The sequence below is a fragment of the Gavia stellata genome, chromosome 21, assembly GCF_030936135.1.
Source record: "Gavia stellata isolate bGavSte3 chromosome 21, bGavSte3.hap2, whole genome shotgun sequence".
In the NCBI taxonomy this organism is placed as follows: Eukaryota; Metazoa; Chordata; class Aves; order Gaviiformes; family Gaviidae; genus Gavia; species Gavia stellata.
Genome location: NC_082614.1, coordinates 10,568,027 through 10,592,478, shown reverse-complemented (window position 1 = coordinate 10,592,478; position 24,452 = coordinate 10,568,027). Strand labels below are relative to the sequence as shown.

General features: G+C 36.5%; 1 protein-coding gene across 1 annotated transcript in view; it reads right to left on the bottom strand.

Moving 5' to 3' along the window:
- RIMBP2 (RIMS binding protein 2) overlaps positions 1–24,452 on the bottom strand; it is a 156,975-nt gene that overhangs the window by 106,844 nt on the left and 25,679 nt on the right. The window contains exon 4 of the mRNA XM_059827715.1: positions 7,354–7,491. Within this exon, the coding sequence (XP_059683698.1) occupies positions 7,354–7,491 (138 nt within the window). The remainder of the gene's footprint in view (positions 1–7,353; positions 7,492–24,452) is intronic.

Genomic DNA, 24,452 nt, shown 5'->3' with positions numbered 1-24,452 from the left:
CATCTAATTCACCTCTGAATTCAGTAGTAACACCACTGAGCCTAAAGACTTTAGTATGGGGTTTATTTTTAAGGCTTATACTTCTTAATATCACCTGAATACTTTGTCTCCAACCAATTTACTGGACAAGAAGCATTGCAAATTAAGCTACTACAAAATTCTGCAGTCTGATTTATTAGGACAAAAGTTAATTAAATCATGTTGTCTCCTCAGACGTACTATTCTGTCTTAAAGATGATTAAACAAGAGGCAAATGTAATTAGGATAGGAAAAAGTATAAGCAAAAAATCTAATCTTATCATGTGTTTCAGAAAAATGAAGTAATAAATCACCTTGCTCCATAAGCCTTTTGTTTTGCTGTAACTGATAACACATTGAGATTCTTTAGCTTTCTCATCAGATACAAGTATTACATTTGTGGAGGCAATTTAGAAGGAAACTGGGACTGTGACAATGGACAGTACATTTAGGAGAAACATAATATACACAGCTAGGCTTATGCAGATGGCATCCTTTCAGAGAGCAATGAACAGAACACAGGGTAGTGAGATTTATGAAAATATAGACTACATCCGTAAACACAAAATCAAGATTTAAAAAAAATATACACATCATCTCGTAAACAGAATCCCAACTCATATCCCAGGTTCAGAAAATAATTGTTTTAGGGGAGGTGGAACCTTTGAAGGTTTGCGGCCCTGGCTGTTTGTTGGCTGGATGCATTTAAATGACGGAGTACAAAATGCAAAAAGATAACCCATACCCTGCAAGCAATACTTGGGAATGAGAAAATCTGCATTCAGATCTATCTTTGACTGTATTCATGAGCGAAATCACAACTATAGACTTATAACACTCAAAAAATTCGTAGCATATTTTTTCCAGAATCGTAACAAGGCAGCATTGCATGCAGCACAGGCAAAACTGCCCTGAGTCTGCCAAAGGCCTGACTCACCTATGCTTTTTTGAACATCTGAGCATGTCTCATCTCTTTAGAGCTCCCTTAACAGCCACCACCATGCATGTAAACCACTCAATCCCAGGCAGCAACAGTGCTAGAGTGTACCCGCTCCTAGCTGGTGCCCCTCCTGACCAATCCTGACTATGGCTCTGATTAGTAGACAAAAATAATGGAAACTATGTTACAAGAGTGTTTTTATTAAAAGGTCATATTTGAGTCAACAATCTTTTTAAACTGAGGGAGTAAGAATATTATGTTCTAGGGAAGAAAGAAAAAAGGTCAGCCTGCTTTCATGGCTACTAATTTAATCCAATCTTATACTGGACATGTCCCATTGTTTGGGGCTTTAAATATCTTTTACTGCTTTCACTCATTCAGGAATGTAACAACCTGCTTGAACTCCAGTTAGAAAAAAATATTTTTTTAAACCACATTAAGATCTAGTTTTGATGAAAGTTCTCTTCACAGCCTGCAGATAGGAAAGGCTTTTATTATATGGCACTGTATCAACAACATCAAAACAGAATTCTACATTTGCACAGGCAATAGTTAATCTAGAAAATATCATCAGAAATGGAAGGTTATCTAAGTCATTCCATTGATATGGAGAAGAAAATTGATAATGGAATGGTAAAGGGAAAAAAAAACCTATTAAAATAGCTCATTGGCACTCAGTACCATATGTTTAAAAATGCTCAAAAGAGATGATAAAATGATAAAAATTCAAATACATTATGATTAACTTCAGCATTTATCAAAATCCAGATACTGGTTTTGGCCGTGGTATTGTTGCTTTCACTGCTAAAAATCCCACACATGTACAGGGCACAGGAAAGACAGGTAACCTTAAAAAGTTCCTTTCATAGAGCCAGCTATCTAGGCTAAACACTGTTGTATCGGAAGCATTCGTGTTTTTGATTATTATACAAACATCCAGCCTCATTGTTCTGCCATCATTAAGAGACTGCAAACCATCTCTGAATAGCAAGCAATACTCTAAATATTTACAAATTAAAAAATAAAAATATTTTTTTTCTTTCAGCCCAGTTTTTGCCTGTTACTATAAACAATGAGTGCTCTGACCTCAGTAACAATGAAACCAAACAAATGTTGGGGAAGCATGACAGATTCTTGCTTTGCACAGAGGCAGAAAGGCTTAAATGGAGTACAGTCTGTATTTTAGAGAAAACGACGTATTGTAAAAGACTAAAGCAATTACAATTTTTCTGTCGTGAACATGTGATAGATGGCTATATCTCAGCAAACTGCTGTTGTTATAGAAACTCTGCTGACATGTTGCTACTATGGTGAAAGTGGCATTATACGCTCACTAATGTCCTTTTTATCAACCTCAGTTCAAAATTCAGAGCACTTTAATTTATAATCAGGAAGCCGCACGTCATTCACTGCAGCTGCAGGCAGTGTCAAATGCTGCTGTTGCCTGGTAACTAACAGGTAACTGGTGCGAGTCTGTTATATTTATGTACACAGAAAGCTAATGACAGAAGACTAAGGGAACATTTGTCTGTAGATAAAAAATTTGGTCTCTGTTTACTAAAATACAGGATTTTCCTCTTGCAGTGAAACTACTACTGAAACATACAGTACCAGAATGAAAAATTGCACTTATTTCTTCTGATCTTCAGTGTAAATGATTAAAAGTTATTGTTACTGATATAGCTGCAGCAATTCATTAAAAATTAAATAGGAGTGAACAGTAAGTTAAAATTTAGCTCCAAAGTACTGTAACTACAGTATGAAAGAAACTTTATTTAATATTTTGTTACGAAATTTTAATCCTGGCATCAGAGTATCTAGCTCTCTCACTATCCATACTACAATACCATGTAAACAACAGTGCTTTAAATAGAGGCTGCTTTGGGTGTCCAAAGTTTACCCTTTATCCAGAAGGCTGCTACTGCCCAGCAACCAGATTTCTTGTGTTCCTCTTAAATATTGACAAACCAAGCAGTGAGAATAGACTCTGAACAGACTCAAAGACACAGTCTACACTGGACCGAAATGAGCTGCTGCAAATAATCATTTCTCTTTTCTGTTCTCAAGACCCTAATCCAAACCACTGCTTTTTGTTTCACAACGCAAATTTGTGCTTCTTGAAAGCATGAATTGTTTGTGTGACTGAAAGTAACAGCAAAATTCCCACTAATTTCAATGGCATTCCATTTTTGCCTCAAGTTAGTCATTTGTAAGTGTACTGGGTCTGGGTCTACAAACAACTACCTAACTTCTCAAATGCCTTCTGTTAAGGGAACTTGTACACACAGCGTTAGAAGATTGACTTCACTTTTTTTACCAGAAATGTCTTTCACCAGACCTTAACATTCAGTTCACATCACAGCTATGTAATTATTCTTTTCAGATGCAGAGATGCAAAGAAAGCATTAACAGCCATTCAAAATATCACATTTATGCACTTTTGTCTTGTCACATTAAATATAATTATTTCTGATGCAATCAAACCTCATATCCTTCAAATGGATAAATCCAGCACCAAATTTAGAACCTCAAGCTTCAAGTATCAGGCTCTTAAAGCAAAGCTTTAAGCCTTTACTTTCAGTTCAGTGAGGTATAGGAATAGTGAGAATATTAGGTTTAAAAATGGTATTTTTTTATTAATTTTCTTTAAGTTATTCTGTTAGTTGTTGGTTGCAAAGTCCTTTGAAGATCAAAGGTGATATACGAACTACATCTTATAACTCAGTCACCAAGAGATGTGGATCAGGTAACTGCCCAACATATACGCTCCTCAGAACTCATTATCATGGGAAAATAAATCACTATCTTATTTTTCGTAACACTTGCCAGTCCTGAAGGGTCTAAAGAACTTATAGTATGCACATATTCTTCACACAGACATGGACATATATGCTTTTAGGCTGCCATAATAGCTCATTTTTAAAATGGGAGAGTATACAGTAGTACCAAATATTCATACCTGCAGGTCTAGTTATAGGATTGGGTCTTGTTTAAATACAGGTATAATGTGAATTATGCAATAATGAATTGCAATCAACACTACGCAGAGTGTAAAAACTGTGTTAACAGCTATAAAGCATGCTTATAGCACAAACCTTTATTAGCAATTCCTCTGCCCCTTATACATTGAAAGTAATACAGTACATTTTCTATAGAATTTAAGAATATTACCTACAATCATTAAGATAGTCTACAGAAGGATTCCATAAAATACCACACATGATTTTAGTATTCCCTGTTGTATACTTTTCAAGAATCTATTGTTTGAGCTCTCTATAAATGTAATGGGGCCATTTTGTAAGGACAGATATACGCAGTCAATAATCATAAATAAGGAAAATTTATGCATGTAATTAAGCGTTCATATTTCTATAATCATAGGATGATTTAGTTTGGAGGACTCTGGAGGTCACCTAGTCCAACTTCCTGCTCAAAGCAGGGCCAATTTCGGAACTGATCAGTTTGCTAGGGCTTTCACCAGTTGAGGTTTTCATCTCTTCAAGGAAGGAGATTCCACAACCTCCCTGCAAAATGACCTGGTGTTTGACTACCCAAATTTTAAAGATTGTTTTTCTTCCTTTAGATCTAATAAGAATTTCCTTTGCTACAGCCTGTGTCTATTGCCTCTTGTACTTTCACTGTGCATCTCCACAAAGAGTTTGGCTCTATCTTCTCTATAGTCACCCATCAGGAAACATGTTTTCTAAAGAGTAATAACCTCACTGTATCATCCCTGAACACATGGCCCCCTATTCTTGTGCAGAACATGTCCAAGCCAATCATTACTTACACATCACTCAAAGAAGTACCAACATAGTAAAAAAATTTTCTAAAATAAAGAGCAACTTCAGACTAATAAAATCATCGGTATCTTTGGCAAGGAGAATTCAGAGCAATGGCTGCCAATGTTAGGACATAAAGAGATCTAGGGAGTACATTTCAGCTTTGAGGTTTTGCATTGTAAACTAAATTTTAAAAAGTATAATTGTTTTAGCACTGGAGAGTTTTTCTTTCTCATTTGAAAAGAGTATTTCTCTGTAAAAGAGCATTAGCTTGAGAAACAAAGCCCTGAAGTTTATATCTAAATGGAAACTCTGGAACTTGTAGTTTACTCTGTTTCAGGTAATTCTGAATTCAAACAACAGAAATGGGTTATGCTACTTCATCTTGAACTAGTTGTCTAAACACAATTTCAGATGGTATACTCTTGATAAATAAAGAATCGTTAAGGATGGAAAAGACATATAAGATCATCAAGTCCAACCATTAACCCAACACCACCATGCCCACTAAACCATGTCCCGAAATGCCATGTCTACACGTTTTTTTGAACGCCTCCAGTGATGGTGACTCCACCACCTCCCTGGGCAGCCAGAGCTTGACCACTCTCTCAGTAAGGAAAGTTTTCCTAATATCCAGTCTAAACCTACCCTGGCACAACTTGAGGCCATTTCCTCTCGTTCTGTTGCTAGTTACGTGGGAGAAGAGACCAACACCCACCTCTCTGCAACCCCCTTTCAGGTAGTTGTAGAGAGCGAGAAGGTCTCCCCTCAGCCTCCTCTTCTGCAGACTGAACAACCCCAGCTCCCTCAGCTGCTCCTCATCAGACTTGTGCTCCAGACCCCTCACCAGCTTCATTGCCCTTCTCTGGACACGCTCCAGCAACTCAATATCCTTCTTGTAGCGAGGGGCCCAAAACTGAACACAGTATTCAAGGTGCGGCCTCACCAGTGCCGAGTAGAGGGGCATGATCACTTCCCTACTCCTGCTGACCGCACTATTTCTGACACAATTTGGTTCAGCTATTAACAAAACAACCACTGCTAACAGGTGATAGACAGATGTTTCCTTGCCAAGCCACAAATTTTTGACATTTCTTTACATTCAGAAGCAACCATTCTCCTTCTACTAGGACTAAATAATAAGCAACAAATAAAGGCAATGTAGAGTTCCAAACTTATCAATATTATTTGTTTCACTATCATTATTGAATCAAGTCAGTCAGTTGTGGGTTTTTTCAGTGTTTCTGAAATGATAGATAAAATACAGACAGTTTCTGCAATTCTTTAAGTTCATACAAGGATTCTCATGTCCTACTATTATTATGCACTATTAAGTGTTAGGATTTGTTTCTTCTGGCAGTAGCACGAGCACCTGCCCATCGCTCACTCCCCATAGGAATGCTGCACTTTCCAAATACGACATTACAACTGCTTCTGCAACTGTAGAAGGAACTGCATGAGGAACTGATCTGTGTTAAAAATAATGCTGGGGTGGCCAGGGGGAGAAGTAACTTGATTAAGCAGGTATTTTATGAAAAGGACAACCATGAAATTATGGCTTAGCTATCTCAGGCAGCTGACAAGTTTGTAGAGGATAACCCTGTACACAGTAGGTCTCCTCCTCTACTCACCAAACTGCATTTACTGCTGAAAATTGACTCCAAAATCCAACTCAAGAAAACTAGTCCAATCTAGTTTCTCCAAAAACTTCCAAAATCTGGTCTTCCTTCTTCATGACATTTTTGTTTTCATTACCAAGTTAAAAAAAAAAAAAAAAAAGGAAAACAAATCACAACGATTATAATTTCACAGTCCAAAAAGAAATAAATTCCTCGGTGTAATGAAAGCAAAAGCAGATAAAACAGCTATTAATTACAGGAAACAAAATGTAGTGTTCCATCTGCAAAACTGATTTTAAAAAGAATCAGAAATTTGTCTGTTTATGTATTCAAATGTCTTTGTACTTAAGTGAAAGTATTTTATCTAAAAGGAAGAATTCAAGAAAGAATTCACTGTCTTCACGTACACTAGCATCCTATGTATAGCTCTTACAGTCAAAGAGCCCTTCTAAAAGGTACTTCTCTGAATGCAAAAGGTGCCTGAAAATCAGAATGTGTGCAAACACATAGAAATACAACCGGAAAAAATATGCTGACATTCAGAATCAAGTGTCAGGATGTACACACCAAAACAAATCGGAATGTGCTGATCATAACCATTAAGCACTGGATCTTGCACTTTTGTACTCATGCATCCAGAACAAAGCATTGGAATTACTATTTATATCATATTTTTGTTTATTAAACTCTCATTTCATGCTTAAATTATGTCTCAAGTACACATTTATATTATTTAAGTACTACTACTGTTCTACAAGATTCTAAGAAGTCAATACAAAAATCTATTGCTATAAAAAAATCACGGAGCTTAACTGTCCTTCTCCCAAACACTCCCCCTCAGAAAACCCCAACCCCCTGATGTTAGTGCACATGCAAACAAAAAACCCCAACCAACCAACCAAACAAACAAAAGCAGCAGCATGGACTGTAAAACTAGGCTTGTCTTTAAATTAATTATTTGCCATAAAATAGTAAAAACAAAGACAGGACTTACTAAAAACTGCCAGTGATGATGCACTTGATTTAAGGTGGTGACATGAGACTTAGAAATCTGGGTCTCTTCTAAAAACTGGGTCTGATCAAATATTTTCTGTGATGTTGCAGGCTGCAGACATGATGGATCATTTCCAAACTGTGTAGGATAAAACAAAACAAGTCAAGTGACCAATTTGTTAAAACTGCATTTGTACTAGCTGACTAGCACTTGCTCTTAACTACAACACAGCATGTTTCATTAACATGTTTTTCACTGTATGTGCACCCAAAAGCTGCTTGAAAGTGATGGTTAAATATACATTAAATAGAAGCCAGTCTAAACTAATAAATTCAGCCTTGCTGAATAAACATTTTGTCAGAGCAGACAACAAGACTGAAGTCCAACATAAACCTCCAAAATAAGAGGTGCTCATTGGTCCCTTGCAGGAAATTAATTTCAGAGGGTAAATGAAAAAATTCAGTTTCAATATTTTCTCTATAAAATGTAGGGACATAGAACTAAGCAGAAAAATTCTGACTAATATTTATCAGTCAGGTCTGCAAGTTTGTCAGAATATCTCTTTATATTAACAACAAAGTTCCAGCAAAGCTTATACAACGTACCATTCGAAATCCTGAGGTTTTTTTGCCAGCTCACCCACACAACTCGCAGTGCTCCCTAGCTTAAGAGAGCTCATTAGGTTTGATATTTCAAATTCCTTTTTAAAGAAGGTTTGGGAATAACCACCTCAAATACACTACATTTTCATGGGAAGAAATATAATTTGAAATGCACATGATTCTGAGGAACCTTAAAAGACCCTGAATTTGGCATAGTTCAAAACTACTTAATCCTTTGCTTTGCATTTTCCATTCTGGCCAACAAACACCATTTGCAAAATGGCTCAATAGAGACCACAAATTATTGATATAGGCACAATCCAAAGTCACTGAAACCAATGCAAAAACTCCCACTGATCTCTGGGTAAGACCCTAATGATATATAGTTTAGCTTTGTAACCCAAGAAAAGATCCAATAAAGCAGTTCTCCCCTCAGGCCAAATTAGCTTCCCTTCCTTATACCATTAAGTCAATTGATTTTAATACCACCTACAGCAAGTAAGAATCATACGCATTTTAAGCTGCTTCCTCAGGAAACAAGAAAAATGGTGAAAAAGTTTTTTAAAAATAAAAAAGGATTTAAAAAATAATCTAAGATAGCATCAGCATTATGACAGTTTTAAATGAATCAAAGTTTGATGTAAAGTCTAGCATGAAATGCAATTAACTTGTTCTTCCTGTTCCCAGAAGCAGCTTAGCAAATCACTAAGATAATTACATAGAAGATACCTATGTGACTGTCCACTTCATGGACAGTAATGAATAGGTGGCTGTTTCCATTACATAAGGATAAGATGTAGGTCTGTCAAAAAAACCTATGATTTTTAAGACTTAATTTACAAAGCTATAATTCAAGTGATAGAATTAATTGACTGGAAGGACAGCATGCAAACATGCGCAAGAAAGAAACTTCTACTTGGCACGGTTAAATTTCCTCTAAAACTCCAATTCAAAACTTCCAAAAGATGCACAACATCAATCATTTGAGCAGTGCATAGGGCCAGTAGATTTGTATGCCTATTCACAAGCCATCCCTTGAATTAAAACATGTACAGCCCATTACTCATCACATACATACATTGGAAAGGCTGAGTATTCAACAGTATTAGGTGCACTGGTTAAAAGAACAGAAGAAATACAAGTGCAAAGATAAGCTTTTTTCAGAATTTCTCACTTTTAAGACTAAATACAAAAGATAAAGTATACTGAGATGCTCATTTCCTCATCTGTGCTTTTGTATTATAACTTGTCATCAAGCCAGGATTCTAATCTGTTCAGTGAGTACCTGATTTTTGAATGAGATTTCTAGTCAGGACTATAGCACAAAAAACTTAAATAAATTGTATGGCTACAGGACACCCATAAGTATTTAAGAATACAGAGTATTTTGTTTATGATTATTCATTTCCTCATGAATAAACATTAGTCTCAACCAAAAACTTTCTAACTTCTTCTGAAGGGAGTAATGTATTTAAATCATGTTTCATGGAGATTAATGTCTCTAATCCATTAGATTTTTTTCTGCTCACAAATGAAAAGATTTACCAATCTGAGGTCCTCAGCACGATTGTTGACCTTTCCGTAACTATCTTTTAATAAACTTTACCATGGCACATCTGATATGAAGCAACTTAATATTGCTCTAGTATTTTTCGAGTTAGAAGACGCCATAAGCTGAAAACAGTAGTGGACATACTCCTGCAGAAAACAGAAGGTGTTTTGCAGTTAATTTCTTTAAGAACTTTCGCTGTGTCCTCAACTTTTGCATGAAGTCTTCACAACTCAGAACCATGTGCTCTGTCTTCACATCCCTCTTTTTGCAATATTCAGGTCAAAATAACTGTGTTCAAAGACGTTAGAGCTCTTGAAATAACTTCCACCCAGTAAACAGCACTTAGATCTTGTCCTGTCTACATCCTGTTAAAAACTATCAAGGTATCAGTTCCCACCTCTGTTCAGCCAACAGTTCACCTTTCATCCCTCAATAGCTGCATTTTCACACAAGCATCTCTGTGCTTCTTCCTTATGCCCAAGAAAAGCTTCCCTATGAGCATTTGTCAAAGGTATCCAACTGTCCTCAAAATTCTCAGTACCTATGAGAACTAAGTAATACTCAGCCAGGTGACACACCAAGGTTACTCTCATCCCCACCAGTGTTGTTTGATGACTTCCTCCCACTCCCTTTTTCTGTCTTATTAATCTTATACCACCTGCTAAACTGTGAACTTCTCAGAGAAATCACTCTTGCTACATGTATGTAGCCCAACAGTCTCTGGGGTCTGAATTCATGCTAAAAACCACAACGTAACAACAGAGGAGAGCTGACATATTTACTGGCCTCAACAGATGATAGGCATGAATAAGTTCTTCCAAAGACTTTAAAACTAGTTTTTTTCACTAAAATGGAATTCTAAAAATAACTTTGGACAGTGCCCCTCCACATACAAAATGGCAAGGCATATGAATTGCATCCTATATGCACAAGCTAAATATCGGAGGTTATTGTCTAACAGAATGTTCAGAGTTAAATGATAGATACTTCTACTCATACCCCCACATTTCCATCTATTTTTAAATGTATTTACTTACATAATGTTTGATGTCTTCATCAGCAGCAATCTAATTCTGATGGCAACATCAAGGCTGTACTTGTAGGACATGGGAAATCGCACTGAAAAGCACGCACCCTTACATTTCTGTTAGGCTTGGGCCTGGAAGCACAGATCTTTTATTTAATTCATGAGTTTCCTGAGAAGAACTAGTGGTTGCTTTGTGTCAGCTGAATAGGATCGTAATTCAATCTTCGCTGGAACCTGTTTATCTCAATGACTCATTAAGGTGCAAGTTGACTGCTAAAGAACTCTGTTTCATAACAACAAAGCCTTTTGTTAGGGGAAGATACGTTTTGAGAAGTCACTTTATGCAGCATGAGTTTACCAAAGTTCGTTTTTGAGAGATAGCATTATTTCTTAAAAATATAGTCAAATGAAGTGAAGCACATTCACACCTGTAACAGTAACATTTTGCTGCAAGGATTGTGTCAATGGGCAGTAGGATGCCTTATGGGCACAGGCCTTGAAAATGCAAGCTCACAGCCGCAGGAACACTGGAACAGGGTAGTTTCTAAAGCTTGGTATTCAAGCATAGGACCTGCAATCAGCTTTTCAAACAGAGATGTTACCATTCCTCTGAAATTCTAGTCTTTCCAAAGGACAAGGAGTCAACTGGCATTTCACAAGTCTACAACTCTAGTATCTACAGTATTACTATAAATGCAGGTAAGAAATGACCTCTTAGAGCTGCATGCTTATGATAAGACTCATTATAGAGTTTTCACTAAGGAAAGTTTCAAGTAACAGAAACAGCAAGAATAGTTGACCCTTTACAAACAGATCTTTCCCAGAGATCACTGCTAGAGCATACACAATATGAACGTCAGCTCAAGAACAGAAAGAGTCATTCTAGGAAAATTGCCTAGGAGGCAGAGCACACAAGGTCAAGTGGTAGACTAAAGTTACTGCTGGCTGCTGCTTAACAGCTCTGTTTGGAGCCAAAATGAGCAGCATGCTCATAATGGCAAATAAGTCTCTTTTTACATTCATTTTCACATTACCTCCATTATAAACAAGAAACAAATACTAAAAAATAGGTGCCGAGTTGGGCTGTGTGCATTCCCTCAGGGTTTTATGAAAGCCGGAAAATGGCTGCTTTTAAGTTTCATCCTCTGATTTGGGGCTTTGATATTTTGGTATCTTCATTCTAATTTAAAACCAAGACTTATCTCTGTCATAGGAAGGAAGAGAAAAGACATTCCAGCTCTTTCTCTGTCCCACTGCCTTGAAGTCTTGCACTTTATAACATGCTAGTTTACTGTTCTGTTTGCACTTGACAGCAGTTTAAGACAGGAATTACTTCACAAATAATGATTCCAGTTTCTCTCCAGGCCCATGGGAGGTATCAATTTTTGAAGATAGACATCACTTCTGTCCACAAGAAAAGCGTGCTAGGCATGGTCTTGCACACTATATTACAGCTACACCAGGAGATTCCCACTAGATGAACAGGGAACTTCTGAAGACCATTGGAACACACAACATGAAAACAGATGGTTATAAAAGATGAGTGAGGAGATGAAAATACATTTACTCTACGTAAATAAATCCAAATAGACTATCTCCTTGTATTCATCTGACTGGCCACGGACACTTCCCTGACATTTTCTTAGGGATTCTGCCTTCCAACATTTCCTGTCCTTTATTACATTCATTTAAAAATCTTTCTTGTTGCTGCTTGAGTAGTGATCTTTCTGCAAGTATTCCAGCGATCTTAATTAATTTTGTTTTCTTCCTCACCCCATCCCTATGCAAAACCTTTTGCTTATACTTATTCATGAGATAAACCACAAGGGATTAAATACATATGGTTCATTATTGGCTATTAACTGAAAGCAGACATTATCGTAAGCAACAGTTCTGAATTTTAGGGTGACTGACCTCCAGAAAGGACTAAGAGGCAAAAACAATGTGTGAGTCCCAAAAACCGCATTGGGATATCTTAAACTTTAACGTTACTTAGCTATTGTGCTATTTCATAATACAGTGATACAAAGTATTGATACATAAAGGCGCAGCATAATGAGACTTTTTATCACGGTAGGTCTATTGGAGATCTAAGTCTTTATCAGTTTACATGTTTCTTTTCAAGCTGAAATCAGCAAAATGCAAATGTCAGCAAAAGGCAGACATCTAAATCTGAATACTGACATTCTAAGGAAAAACTATAAAGTCCCACCTTCAATAAAGTTTCCTTAAAACTCTAAGCCACATTGGACTCTAAAACAGTATTTCATGCAGATTACAACATCCAATGTATTTTGCGACAGCTAAACTTCTGATTGGTGAGGTGAAGATAAAACAATATAGCTACAAAACCAAATTACATTAATATTCCTTACATGACGGGGTTGTGAAAGAGTGTTTTGGAAATTAATTTGAAAGATGCTGTCATTGTGATTTTACAATCTCTAACTATAAATTAAAAATAATTCAGCAATTGACTTTGATCTTATATTGCAAATGCCAAATGCATTGTGATTGAAGAATCAGTAACCATCTCACGTGAAAGACAATAACATTCACCACGGAAGGCAAAATGTCAACAATTATAAAGTTATTAGTCTGCTGAAGCAGTTCTTAGATGTTGTATTTGTAATGTAAGATACTACAATAAATCCTTCAAAAAACACATTTCAATCTTTCCACTTAAACTGAAAGGATTACCCTGACCTGCCTCTGCTTTTAATCCATGCCCTTCTTCTTCTGCTTCTATGAGAGAAATAGTCACTATTAGTGAAATAATCAGTAATATTACAATGTATAATAATTGTGCAGCTCTACACTCTGTGTGGGTGTGTGCATGTGTGCAGAGAAAGATACCTTTAATACACATGCTAAGCAAGACAATATATTTTATTTACTGTCTATAATAAATTTATTACAATTTATTACTGTCCTATTAAGTCTAAGTAGGTAACAACAAGGCAAACCCTGGACTAGTAGCACTTTGGAAATGCCTCTTAATTTTTTAAATTAAAAATACCACAAACAACGAATTCATTATCTGTATTGTAGTAATACAATACAATACAATATTGCAGAGTGTCAGTCAAGGGACTTTGCACACTGAGGTATCTACAGCACAGAAAAATATTACATGCCTCAACAAGCTTACAATCTCTATTTGTCCATAGTAGCTCACATACAGCATCTTGAAAATTATTAAATTTTACATCTGCCTGCATATTTTCACCAACAAGAAAAACTGAAACTATTGTGACATTGAAATAGCACTACATTAGGTGCAAAAACTAATGTGATCTTTATGACCATAAAAAAAAAATATGGGGTACTACATCTTACCTAAAAGACAGCATCATCACTACTTCCAGACCCCACCCAGTTCCTTCTAGATCTAGAACAAAGAACTGATCCAAAAATCAAACCCCAAAGAAACATAAAATGCTGTATTTTTTTCTCAGCACAACTGCCTGCAGCTTCCAGGGATGGTTCCTTAGTTTCCTACCACGTCACCGGCCCATGCCTGACCTTATGTAGTTTATAACATCTGACAGGGTCACAGTGCAGTGATTTGGCTGCAGGCAACCACCTTTACAAATGATACATATACACTTTACTCTTCATACAGACTTGCCAGCAGAAAAAACACTTCATGTGCTTTGCAATCTTACTTCATGTTTTACTTTTTCACTTAAAAAAAAAATAATATACATTTATTACATTTATGCATTACCACCAAATCTCATACAAATCAGCTGATCTACACAGCCGCTGACACAGGAATATGGCTGAGGTTAACTGTAAATCATATATACAGGAAAAGGGGAGAGACTGGAGAAGAGGTAACAAGCTTTATACAACACCAAAAAGCTTTTAAAATAGTAGTACCTCCTAAGAAGCAAGCCTTGAGGAATTTATGAAAATTACTGCTCAAGGAAGAGAAAAAACCTTTTAATCACTTGCAAAATTATTACTGCCCTGCAAGAAGACACTTACTGTTAATCAAAGGTCTCAACAAGTAAAACAACATGGCATTTCATGATTCCTAAACTATCATTTTTGAACTTGTTAACCACAACACTGCAGACCTAATTTCTCTACTCTGAATGTATTTTGTTCTGCTTTTGCACTACTCCCCTGATCTTGCACTCTAAGACCAGAATTTGACTGCAAGAAAAGAGGCGCATATTTTCTGTCAGATTAGAATATAGGGGGGAAACATGACACAGGTGCTCCAATAGTTGTTGCATAGGTGAGAAGTGTCAGTATAAAGTTCACTGAAAACACGGAGCTGTCATGGAGAAATCTGAGAGGGGGGAAAGAAATATGAAGTGTCTTGCCTGAGAAAGCAATGACTTGAAATAAGAGAACCTCTGCATCACTGTGATAGTAACAACTGATGTTTCTGTAAGAAGGAATGAAAATAATTTTATTTCCTCCCTCTTGCATTTCTTTCCTTTTTTTTTTTTTAGCTCAAAGGTGATACTCAACTAACAGGCAAAGGCTCAATTTAATATGAAAATAAGATTTTTAAATGTACTACACTAATATTCTTAGAAATGGTCCACACACCAGATTTGGTGCCAGTAATGGTTAGTATAAAGTCCTCACAAAACACCGCAAATGCCATCTGAAGAATCCATCTCCTGATACCTGCTCCATCAGTAAGGCTAAACCATGCCATACATGTTTGTTTTAATTTTCTAGTATTAATTCAAATATTATCCTCCATCCTTATTACAACTGAGAATATAGAAATACTTTGATGATATTTGTCCTACGATTTGAGAGCTTTCTGGTGTATTAAACAATCCCCAGTTTTGTACTATTATTTCATATTTCAAAATCACAAAACAAATTAATTAGCAAGATCGTGCCACCTCATCCTTAATCTCATTAGAAAAGACTAATGGCTACAGAATCAATTATTTCTTACAGATTACTGCTTTAACACCATTAGCCTTTACATCACACAGGCTCATGTTGAATTTTCAATTCTATTGTAATTTCCTCCACTAGTTTAATTACAACCCTTAATTAAGTCCCTTCTTAATCAACTTTATAGCTATGTCCATTCATTTATGGCTACATATAAAATAAGAACAAAGAGCAACCTGCAAAACTATTAGGCCAGCACAAGAGCTTTCACAGTATTTGGCTGGCCTTAACCTCTGCTCCAAGGATCGCAAGCATTCGTTCCTTTTAAATGTCCACAATAACTCATAACAAATACAGAGAAAACCACAATTTTAGCTAGGTTTTACAAAAACATGACTGATATTTTTTTTTATTTTGCAGCTCCTGAAAATCCAATTAATTAGGGTTTATGTTTACATACTTCATTCTGTCAATTTTAAGGATCTGTAGCTTGGTCACAGTTTTCTAGATACTCCAAAAGCTAAGTTTAGATGGCAGGTCTTTTATCTATATACGGTGAGGATACTGTGGAATTTTTACATCACACTTTTATCATACACTTAGACATCCTGTCCTGACATGGAAAACACGAATCAATATTGAGACAAGGACTGTCACTTGCAGAATAGATAATGTATTATAGGAAGCTTAGCTACTTAAGGTAAACTGATCAGAAAGGTGCAGCTAGATTGGCAAAACTGTTTTCTGGATGTCTTCAAGTTCAAATTCACTCATACAAATCTACTCTATCTGAATCTGAATCAATCAGTAGGGGCTGTTCGGCAAAGAAAACAGTTGTAAATAATCCTTCAGATATACTACGTCTCCCTTTACTCATATATAAAAAAGATTTACATAAGCCTCTCCGTTTGTCAGTGAAAGACCTGTATCTATATACACAAGTATTTGTATGAATTCTCACTGATTTTTTTCAATGGCTGCAGAAAGTCCATCCTGTATTTCTGCACAAATTTTTTATTTTATAATTGAAATATTTCAAGGTATGCAGGTGCTATATTTTTCAGAAAAGATAATTTCATTTTCAAAGCAATAATTGAAATTTTCCAACTTCATGCTTTACTATTATCATAGTCTGTGGTTCTTTCCAGAGCAAAGTGCTTTGCAATTTATGGCATGTTAGCCATGAAATTAATATGCTGCTTTCTTTGAAAGCTGCCCTTTTTAACCATTCTGTACCCGGAAGGTGTAGAAGTCATTCAGGTTCATTCACCCCACTTATTAACATATTCTATACAGATACACGTACATATTTGTACTGGCATTTTTTTCTGTTAATATTATTAAATCATTAAAGTCCCGATATATGTGTGTGCTTTTCATTAATGAATGAAGAGATGTACTTTCCCTTTGCACAGTTTGCAGTAAAATGCAATTCCAATTTTTAGAAGGAGTTAATGTTTGAGCCACTGACTGACCCCGTCAGGTTGAAAAGATCCCAACGTATATTGTACATGAATTTCTGTTCAATAGGATTCTGAACATTTCTTGAAGTTCATATTGATTTGGCATTGTACATGCCTTTGTCTGCATCAGGTGTGAAGACTTAAACACTTTAAGCTTCCAAAACATATTGGCTTAAAGAATATTTGCCATTCCTAATGTTTTTGGCATTTCAAACCTATTACAGACGCACTCTGAAAATCATGCTGCTGTACATAAATCCTGACCTCAATCCTTTGACCAGGAAAGCCCAAATTTAATCTCATTTTTTGCAGACCTGATATCTCTACAACATCTACACAAGATGTACTCTTTTTTAACAAACTACTGTTTCAAATAAAAAGGACAGTATTCCGATTCAAACAAAACCATTGCTCATACTTCTCAAATCAGATAATTTTTTTTAAAAAACAGCTCTCTACTAATACTTGCAAACTCACTTCCCTTGAAGGCACATATGCAGCAAACATCAGCCTTCTTTTCAAGAAAAAGCATTATCTCTCAATGAGTACCAGTGGAGTTGCTAGCTAAATGTTCACTCCATAAATATACTCACACATAAGCATTCTCATAGTGAAAAATACTTATTGGATCTAAAGAGAAGCATGTCAATACAGAATTGCTCAATATCAATATCTAGTACCATAATTAACAATCACAAAATATAATTTTTTACTGTTTGGTATTTTAATAGAAAAGATTAATAATCCTTTTGCAACAATGGTACTATTTCAAGAACAAATTAAAATATTCTCCATTACCCTGCAGAATCTTTCTTATTTGGTGGGCATGTGATCAGAGACATGAGAGGCTCTGTCTCCTAAGTTTTAAGATGAACTTTTAAATATTTGACACTTTTTCACTGGTCATAAGGGAAAGGTGTTGGTCTTCAGTGACCTTCAGTGCAAGAGGAGATTGGAATGACTAGGAACAGCCTCTGTCCTTCTGTTATCTTTAACTAGTTCTACCCAAATATTCTTTTTTTCCCCTCTCAAAGAAGCGAGCTAAAAGCTAATTTATATTCCTTCCTTATTGCAATGTTGCAGATAGCACAGCCATATCCTCCCAGACATTAGAACCTACAACTTGGGAGCTATTTTTGCCATTTTTTTCTACTTTACATCACACACAGAGTCTTTTTTTTTAACCTGCCCCCTATCCCTCCAAATCTCTGTGATTACCAAAACTTACTGCGAGGCTCTCGCCACGCTGTTTCTTGATTAGGGCAAAATCCTTACCATCCCAAACACACTATTTGCCCTTTTCTGTCTGTGAAGTAAGCAGCTATTGTTACTGTATGCTTTGCTTGTAAATTACTTCTGAGTTTTCTGGTATGCTAAGGAGGAGGTGATCTCTCAGGAAGGGCTATGAAACACCAAACAACCCTATGCAAAGGGCTATGAAACACCAAATAAATTTGGAATAGAAAATTTTCCTATTGGTCTAGACACATTTCGACTTTTGCTGTGCTTGCTGAAATTTTTTTTTCCATCATGGTATCAAGAAATGACAAGAAATTTCTGTTATAAAAAGCCTAAATGTTGTTTTACTGAAATTGTATCTTTCGTATTCTCATGCATAACTGATAAAACTTTCTAGTGACTTTTTTCTTTAAGATCTATTAGAATAAATGTACCAAAAGTAAATTAGCAACAAAAATGAGAAATGCCAACACCCTCTCTACATGCAAATTCCTTCTCTTAAACACAAAAAAATGAGACCAAGGGAATCCTATTCCACTGGGCAAATTAACAAAAGGTCAGAAAGCTTGATCTTTGCCACTGGTGTACTCTGTCTGAAAGCTGAACTGCCATTTAAATATTTATACAGGAGAGCTGTAATTGCAGGTTGAGAGCTGTGAGACAGCTCTGCATGTACAATACAGGAAACTCTGAAAATGTTCATAACACGGGAGATGTTCCACCAGAGGAAAATTTGGGTGAAGGAAAGGAGTACTAACGTGGCATTTTAATCATTTCTGCATCAGGATACATAAGAAGGTGACCTGAAACCTGTTACTTTTGGGGTCTGTCATGGGACACAGACACGGAAGAGAAGAGAAATTCAGACTCTTACTAGCCACTGAAAACTGGTGAAAAAAATACTTTCAAATGATGGCAGCACAACCAACAACATCCAGTAGACGGAACCATGTTTCATTTTTGTGAATATTTTCCAATGAGATAAAAGAAAAAAAATGGGAGGAGAAACAGCTGCATACATGACAAAGTTGAGAGAGCAAACAAAAACGTTCCAGGCTCTGCTGCATATATTAACTGGGCTTGCTACTAGCAACAGAGCTATCTCCCAGCAGATTCAGAGTTCTTGCTAGATAATCTCCCTTCCTGCCTGATTTTAGTCCCTTTAATTAAATTAAATTTATACTTGTCCCTCTAGTTTGAAATCTAGTTTATTGAAGATTCTCTTCAAGCAATTTATTCTATTTGGCACCATAAGAAAAAACAAGAAAGCTCAGAGAATTCACAGTCAATTCTTCCTACACAAAAACCCAGATAACAGGAATCAAGGTGGCCAGCCTACAAAATACCAGCAAGATGCACTATGCCTACGGTCCACTCTGCCATCCTTTATCTGTGCTCTCTTCCTTTTCACAAGCTCAAGTATGCCCAAAACACACAATGGAGGATATTTCCATTTCGGTCAATTAGTAAATTACCTTCTAGTCACATGAAGCCCCAGTCCCAGAATTACTCAAAAAAGAGGTTCTGCAGACCACAGCAGCCAAAAGATAGCATATGAAATGCTTATACTAGTGAGATCATATTTTGAGATACAGATGTGTAAAGAACTATCTTGCAATAAACTGGATGTAATTGCAAGATAAATTATATATTACTGCTTCTATCGAAAATATGTACAGTGAGCTTGATAGGATTACTTCTTAAACATCTGAAAAGAATGAGTATTTAGCTTAGACTTAGGAAACAAGTAGCATGATAAGCACCAGGCTGAGATCAAACATATTCTGTTGTTGGTCCTGCTCATTCCACCAGTTTTTAGGAAGGATGACTACCTGCCTCTACCTAATCACCTCTGTGATATTGGAAGTTTTGAAACCAAGCTGTCTTGAAAAATCATACAATGGATTTCAAAAGAAAGAATCACAACTTCTTCTTAAATAAATTTTTTGGAGCACATAACAAAATATGTTCGTTAAACAAGCCAACTTCCCAAAATATTCCACTGATGACACCTGGTGGAGTTCCATAGTGATTTCTACCAGCTTTCTGAATGTATTTCAGACTCCTGGCAACCAGGGTATCAATCTTTAAGAGAACAGGTCATGTGAGGATCCATATTACACATTTAATTCAGTATGAAATCTTTAATTCCATTTTGCATTCATGGCCTTTCAAAGGAAGATGTTTGTGTGCCATACATGCAAATGTCACTTGGTATAGTGGCAAAAAAGAATAAATTAAATTACAGAACATAGTTAGGAAGATGCAAGGCATCATTACCAAGCAAAGTCCTTGATCCAGAGTAAATAATCTTAAACATAAGATCCATGAGCAAGCTTATCAAAAAGTGTTAAGATCTCGCAATTCACTAATATTTGGAGTGTCAGCCAGAACGAAAATTGAGGTAAATATTTAGAGCAGCCCAATTAATGAGTTTATATCTGTTTATATAAGCAACTATTTTTTTGGGGGGGAAGAGACTGCTTAAGAAAAAGATTGCTGTGCAAAGTTACTTAGCATGTGCTATGTGAAATATCCACTATGAGCTATATTATGGACACCACCTCTTGTTCAGGAAGTCTCCTCAGCAGTAAATTGTTGGAGACTGGAAGAATATGCACACAAAATATAACTATGCATTTGCCTTGCTCTTCGTTTTGTCCAAGCAGACTGTTGATTACAGCTGAAGAAAGTATACTGAGCGAAGTGGACCTTTGCTCTGAAGTAATTTTATGTTCTTAGAATTATGTTATATCATGTTCCTTATATTCCTACACCCACCATTACCACTCATACCATTTGTTAGCTTTAAAACCCATGATTACTTAAACATTTATTATTTTATTCAGTGTTTCTGTTTCCAGTTTGGGATTTGTGAAACACGAGAGTATTTCAAGATTGCCATTTCAGCATTCCAAGCTGGAACATCCATTCAAAGCATATTCATGTAGAGACATGTAAAACCTTCCTTTTATGCCAGCGTTTCTTTCAGTAAAACGCGACCTATGTCATTAGTCATTCAAAGTAAAAAGGAGTTCGGAATATTACTGAAGTAAAGCAACTGATTATCTAAATTAGTTTTTGTGAATAATATTTTTGCAGTGAGAATGGGGTAATGATGAGATTGAAGGAAAAAGTCAGTATTTCACCTAGCTCTAATTAAACGATATCAGTCATGAACTCTTTTTCTTGGGCAGATGCTAGTGCCAGAGAAGTTTTAATGTTAGGTTCCGTAAGGTAGGATCTGCATTTCGTATGAATTACTGGGCTCTTGACTGGCTCAGATTTTGGTGACAATACACCTACGCCACCTCCTATCAATACACTTTAACTCAGTTATAAAATCCATCTCAGTACTCGATATTTTAGACAGGTCTTCCACAAGGTCTACCATCTTGAAGGAAACCCTCATGCATTTTTTTAAGAGTAATATGAAATGACTGGTGTATTGCCACTGCCCTCTTCTGGATGAGATAAGAACAGGACAGACGTCTGTAGTCCCTACTGTTCTGGGTTATCAGGAAACTGGCAACTACTCTCCAGCTCTTGATTTTTACTTTCGAGGCAGTGTTCTTGAATTTTATTTTTATGCTAGCCATGCAATAAAAGATGTGCAGAACAGTAACAACGACAAAATGGCAGAGTGACAACAAACTTGTGGCAATAAAGTAACCTGAATTTTTCAAGAAGTTGACAACATGAAGACCCTGTTGATTTCAGCTAAAACCCCCCACACTTCTTGCTTTTGAAAATGAGCTCTGGTGATATGCAAAAAATCTAGCTTAAAATGTGATCACAGACTCATTTTCTGGCCTAGCTGTGACAAGGTTGTGACCTTTAATAATATTGCTTCCTCCACTACTTTGGGCTGCTAATGAACAGTACTTTGGTGACTCTCTTTCACCTGTTTCATAGGATCATGAATAAATGAGTAAGAAATGTTTGCCATCAGAGCACAAGAATGGGATTCAGGGGATGCAGATCTACTACCTGGCTCCGAAGACTCAGCCTCCGACCTTGGATAATTCATTTAGCCTCTTTGTAAAAAAGAAAAAAAAATTGTTCAAGGCAAGCAGTTTGGGAATAAACTATATTATTGACATGGAACCACAGAAGTACCATAGAGATGATGGATTATACAAGTATCTCAGTAGGTAAAAGAACCCGGGCATGATACATAAGTTGGAAAGTGAATCCTCATTGCACATATCAGTAAAACCACTCACTGATAGTATTTGATCCCTTATATCTCTGTTCAACTATCTTTCCAATCTTAGCCAGATTGAACCATTCCCATTATGACAGGAAATAGGGAACACTACTGAAAATGCTAAGTTTAGCTTGAGGGTAATTATACAGCTCTAGCTTTGCATGAATGGTGATCTTGATTGTGAATGGGAAGATTGTTGTTTAGCGTTTTTAATAAATAAATTTAACAATTAGAGCTCACTTGCCACTTGCAACTCAAAGTAAGAAAGAACAATAGGCTGTACTGGAGGCTATCCAGGCATGCAATTACAGCACTGGAACAGACACATCCCATAGTTGACATCACCAGAATGATAAAATAAAAACAGAAAGTTGACACAAGAAAAACACTTGATAAGCAAGAGAATACACACCCCAACCAATGGGAAAAATTGTAGAAAAAAATTATTATTTATTTTGATTTGATAACTGAACTACCTGGCAAAGTGAACTACTTCCTTCCAAATGAATGTAACAAAAATTATCTAAAGCTTGGGCTTTTTTTTTTTTAAATAAGAATAATAAATATTAAAAAAATAAAACCCTACAGATACCACACAACTTTAACAGAGAGGTAGTATAGTTTAGGACACCAGGTATGGCATTAGAGGAGCCCTAGGACCTATTCCTACCTTACTTACTTACCCTTCCTATAACACAGGTAAGTGACATCTCTTTTCTACTCAACTGTTTCAAAATTTGAATGCCAGCCCCAAAGCTGTATTTTAACCATCAATAAACACAGGATATATAACAATAGGGCTACTCTTGTCCCGTTTATCTGGTACATGGTGGTTAAGTAACAGTAATCTATGCAATCACACATTGGTCATGTTTGTGACAAACCTAGCTTGACCCTCCTCTCCTAAATAGGACATTTGGCAGCTAAGACAGAGTGTATGCTTTCCAGCACATGCAGCTGTTATAAGGAAAGGTGAGTGGGAGATTCAATGATACGGAATTGGTCTGCATTTCCACCCAGTTAGTTCACTGCCCACTTGGAGCCCTGACAGTGCATTCAGTGTATAACATTATGTCCACTGAAGGGTTCCAGCTTTATATTACCCTCGGGAAAATACTAACATCTTACTGTCTCAGCCAGTAAGCAGGGACTTGCATTTGATTGGGATGATTCTATGTACTTGTAAGGGCTGAAATATTCCCCCTGTGCAACATTCCCCTCCAGAGTGTAACTCTGCAATTCCTTGTGGCCCTATTTTCTAAAAGCCCAGTACACTGAAGTGATGATATCCGCTCAGTGCTTTTGGAAAAAATCTAGCTTTCATTTAGGTTGCTGTGCAGAAAAGCAATGCCAAACTGTAGACATTTAGCCACCTGAAACACATATCCTTGAAGACCTTTGAAGATCTGAGTTCGTGTGTTACCTGAAAAACACTTCCTAGATGATGGCGCATCCCAACTTTCAGAACTAGGACCATTGGATGCAAAAAGTCTTTGCACACTTCCACTTTGACTACTATTTCCACATTTTCCACTATTTCCCGGTCCACGGTGCACCTCAAGCCCAACAACTATGCAGGCCGCCTTTCCAATGGTTTATATTGCAATGACCATTTTAAACAAGCCAACTGCTTCCCTAAGTTGACAAATTACATGAAGTCACTGCTCCATGAGCAGTGAAATCTTCAACAACTATATTAATGCAATTTCCAGACCACTCTTCCATGCTTTTTTCTATCAGTGATCAAAATCACTTTGTGCTCCCTCTTCATTTTCTGAAGCAGATATTCTGTAACCTTCTTAGCACACAAACACTTCTTCCATCAAACCGGTAACTCTTCACAAAAACTAGCACGGGGGAGAGCTACAGTGAGCAAAAAAGCCTATCACTTCTCATATCCTGCCTTAATTTTACTCTTCTTTATGCATTCAATATTACATTGGTTTGCCCTTTCAGCTTAAAACATTCTCAATCACTCTGATTTTCTTAATGGGCCTTGCTTTAGCTGACATTAGTTCTCCAAAGCACTGCAGTCTTGAGGGTTCCCGTATTTTTAGCTACTGTGCCAAATTGCTCCGAATTTAATTAAAGACCTAGATGCAGAAATCTATCCTAAATTCAATGCGAGAGT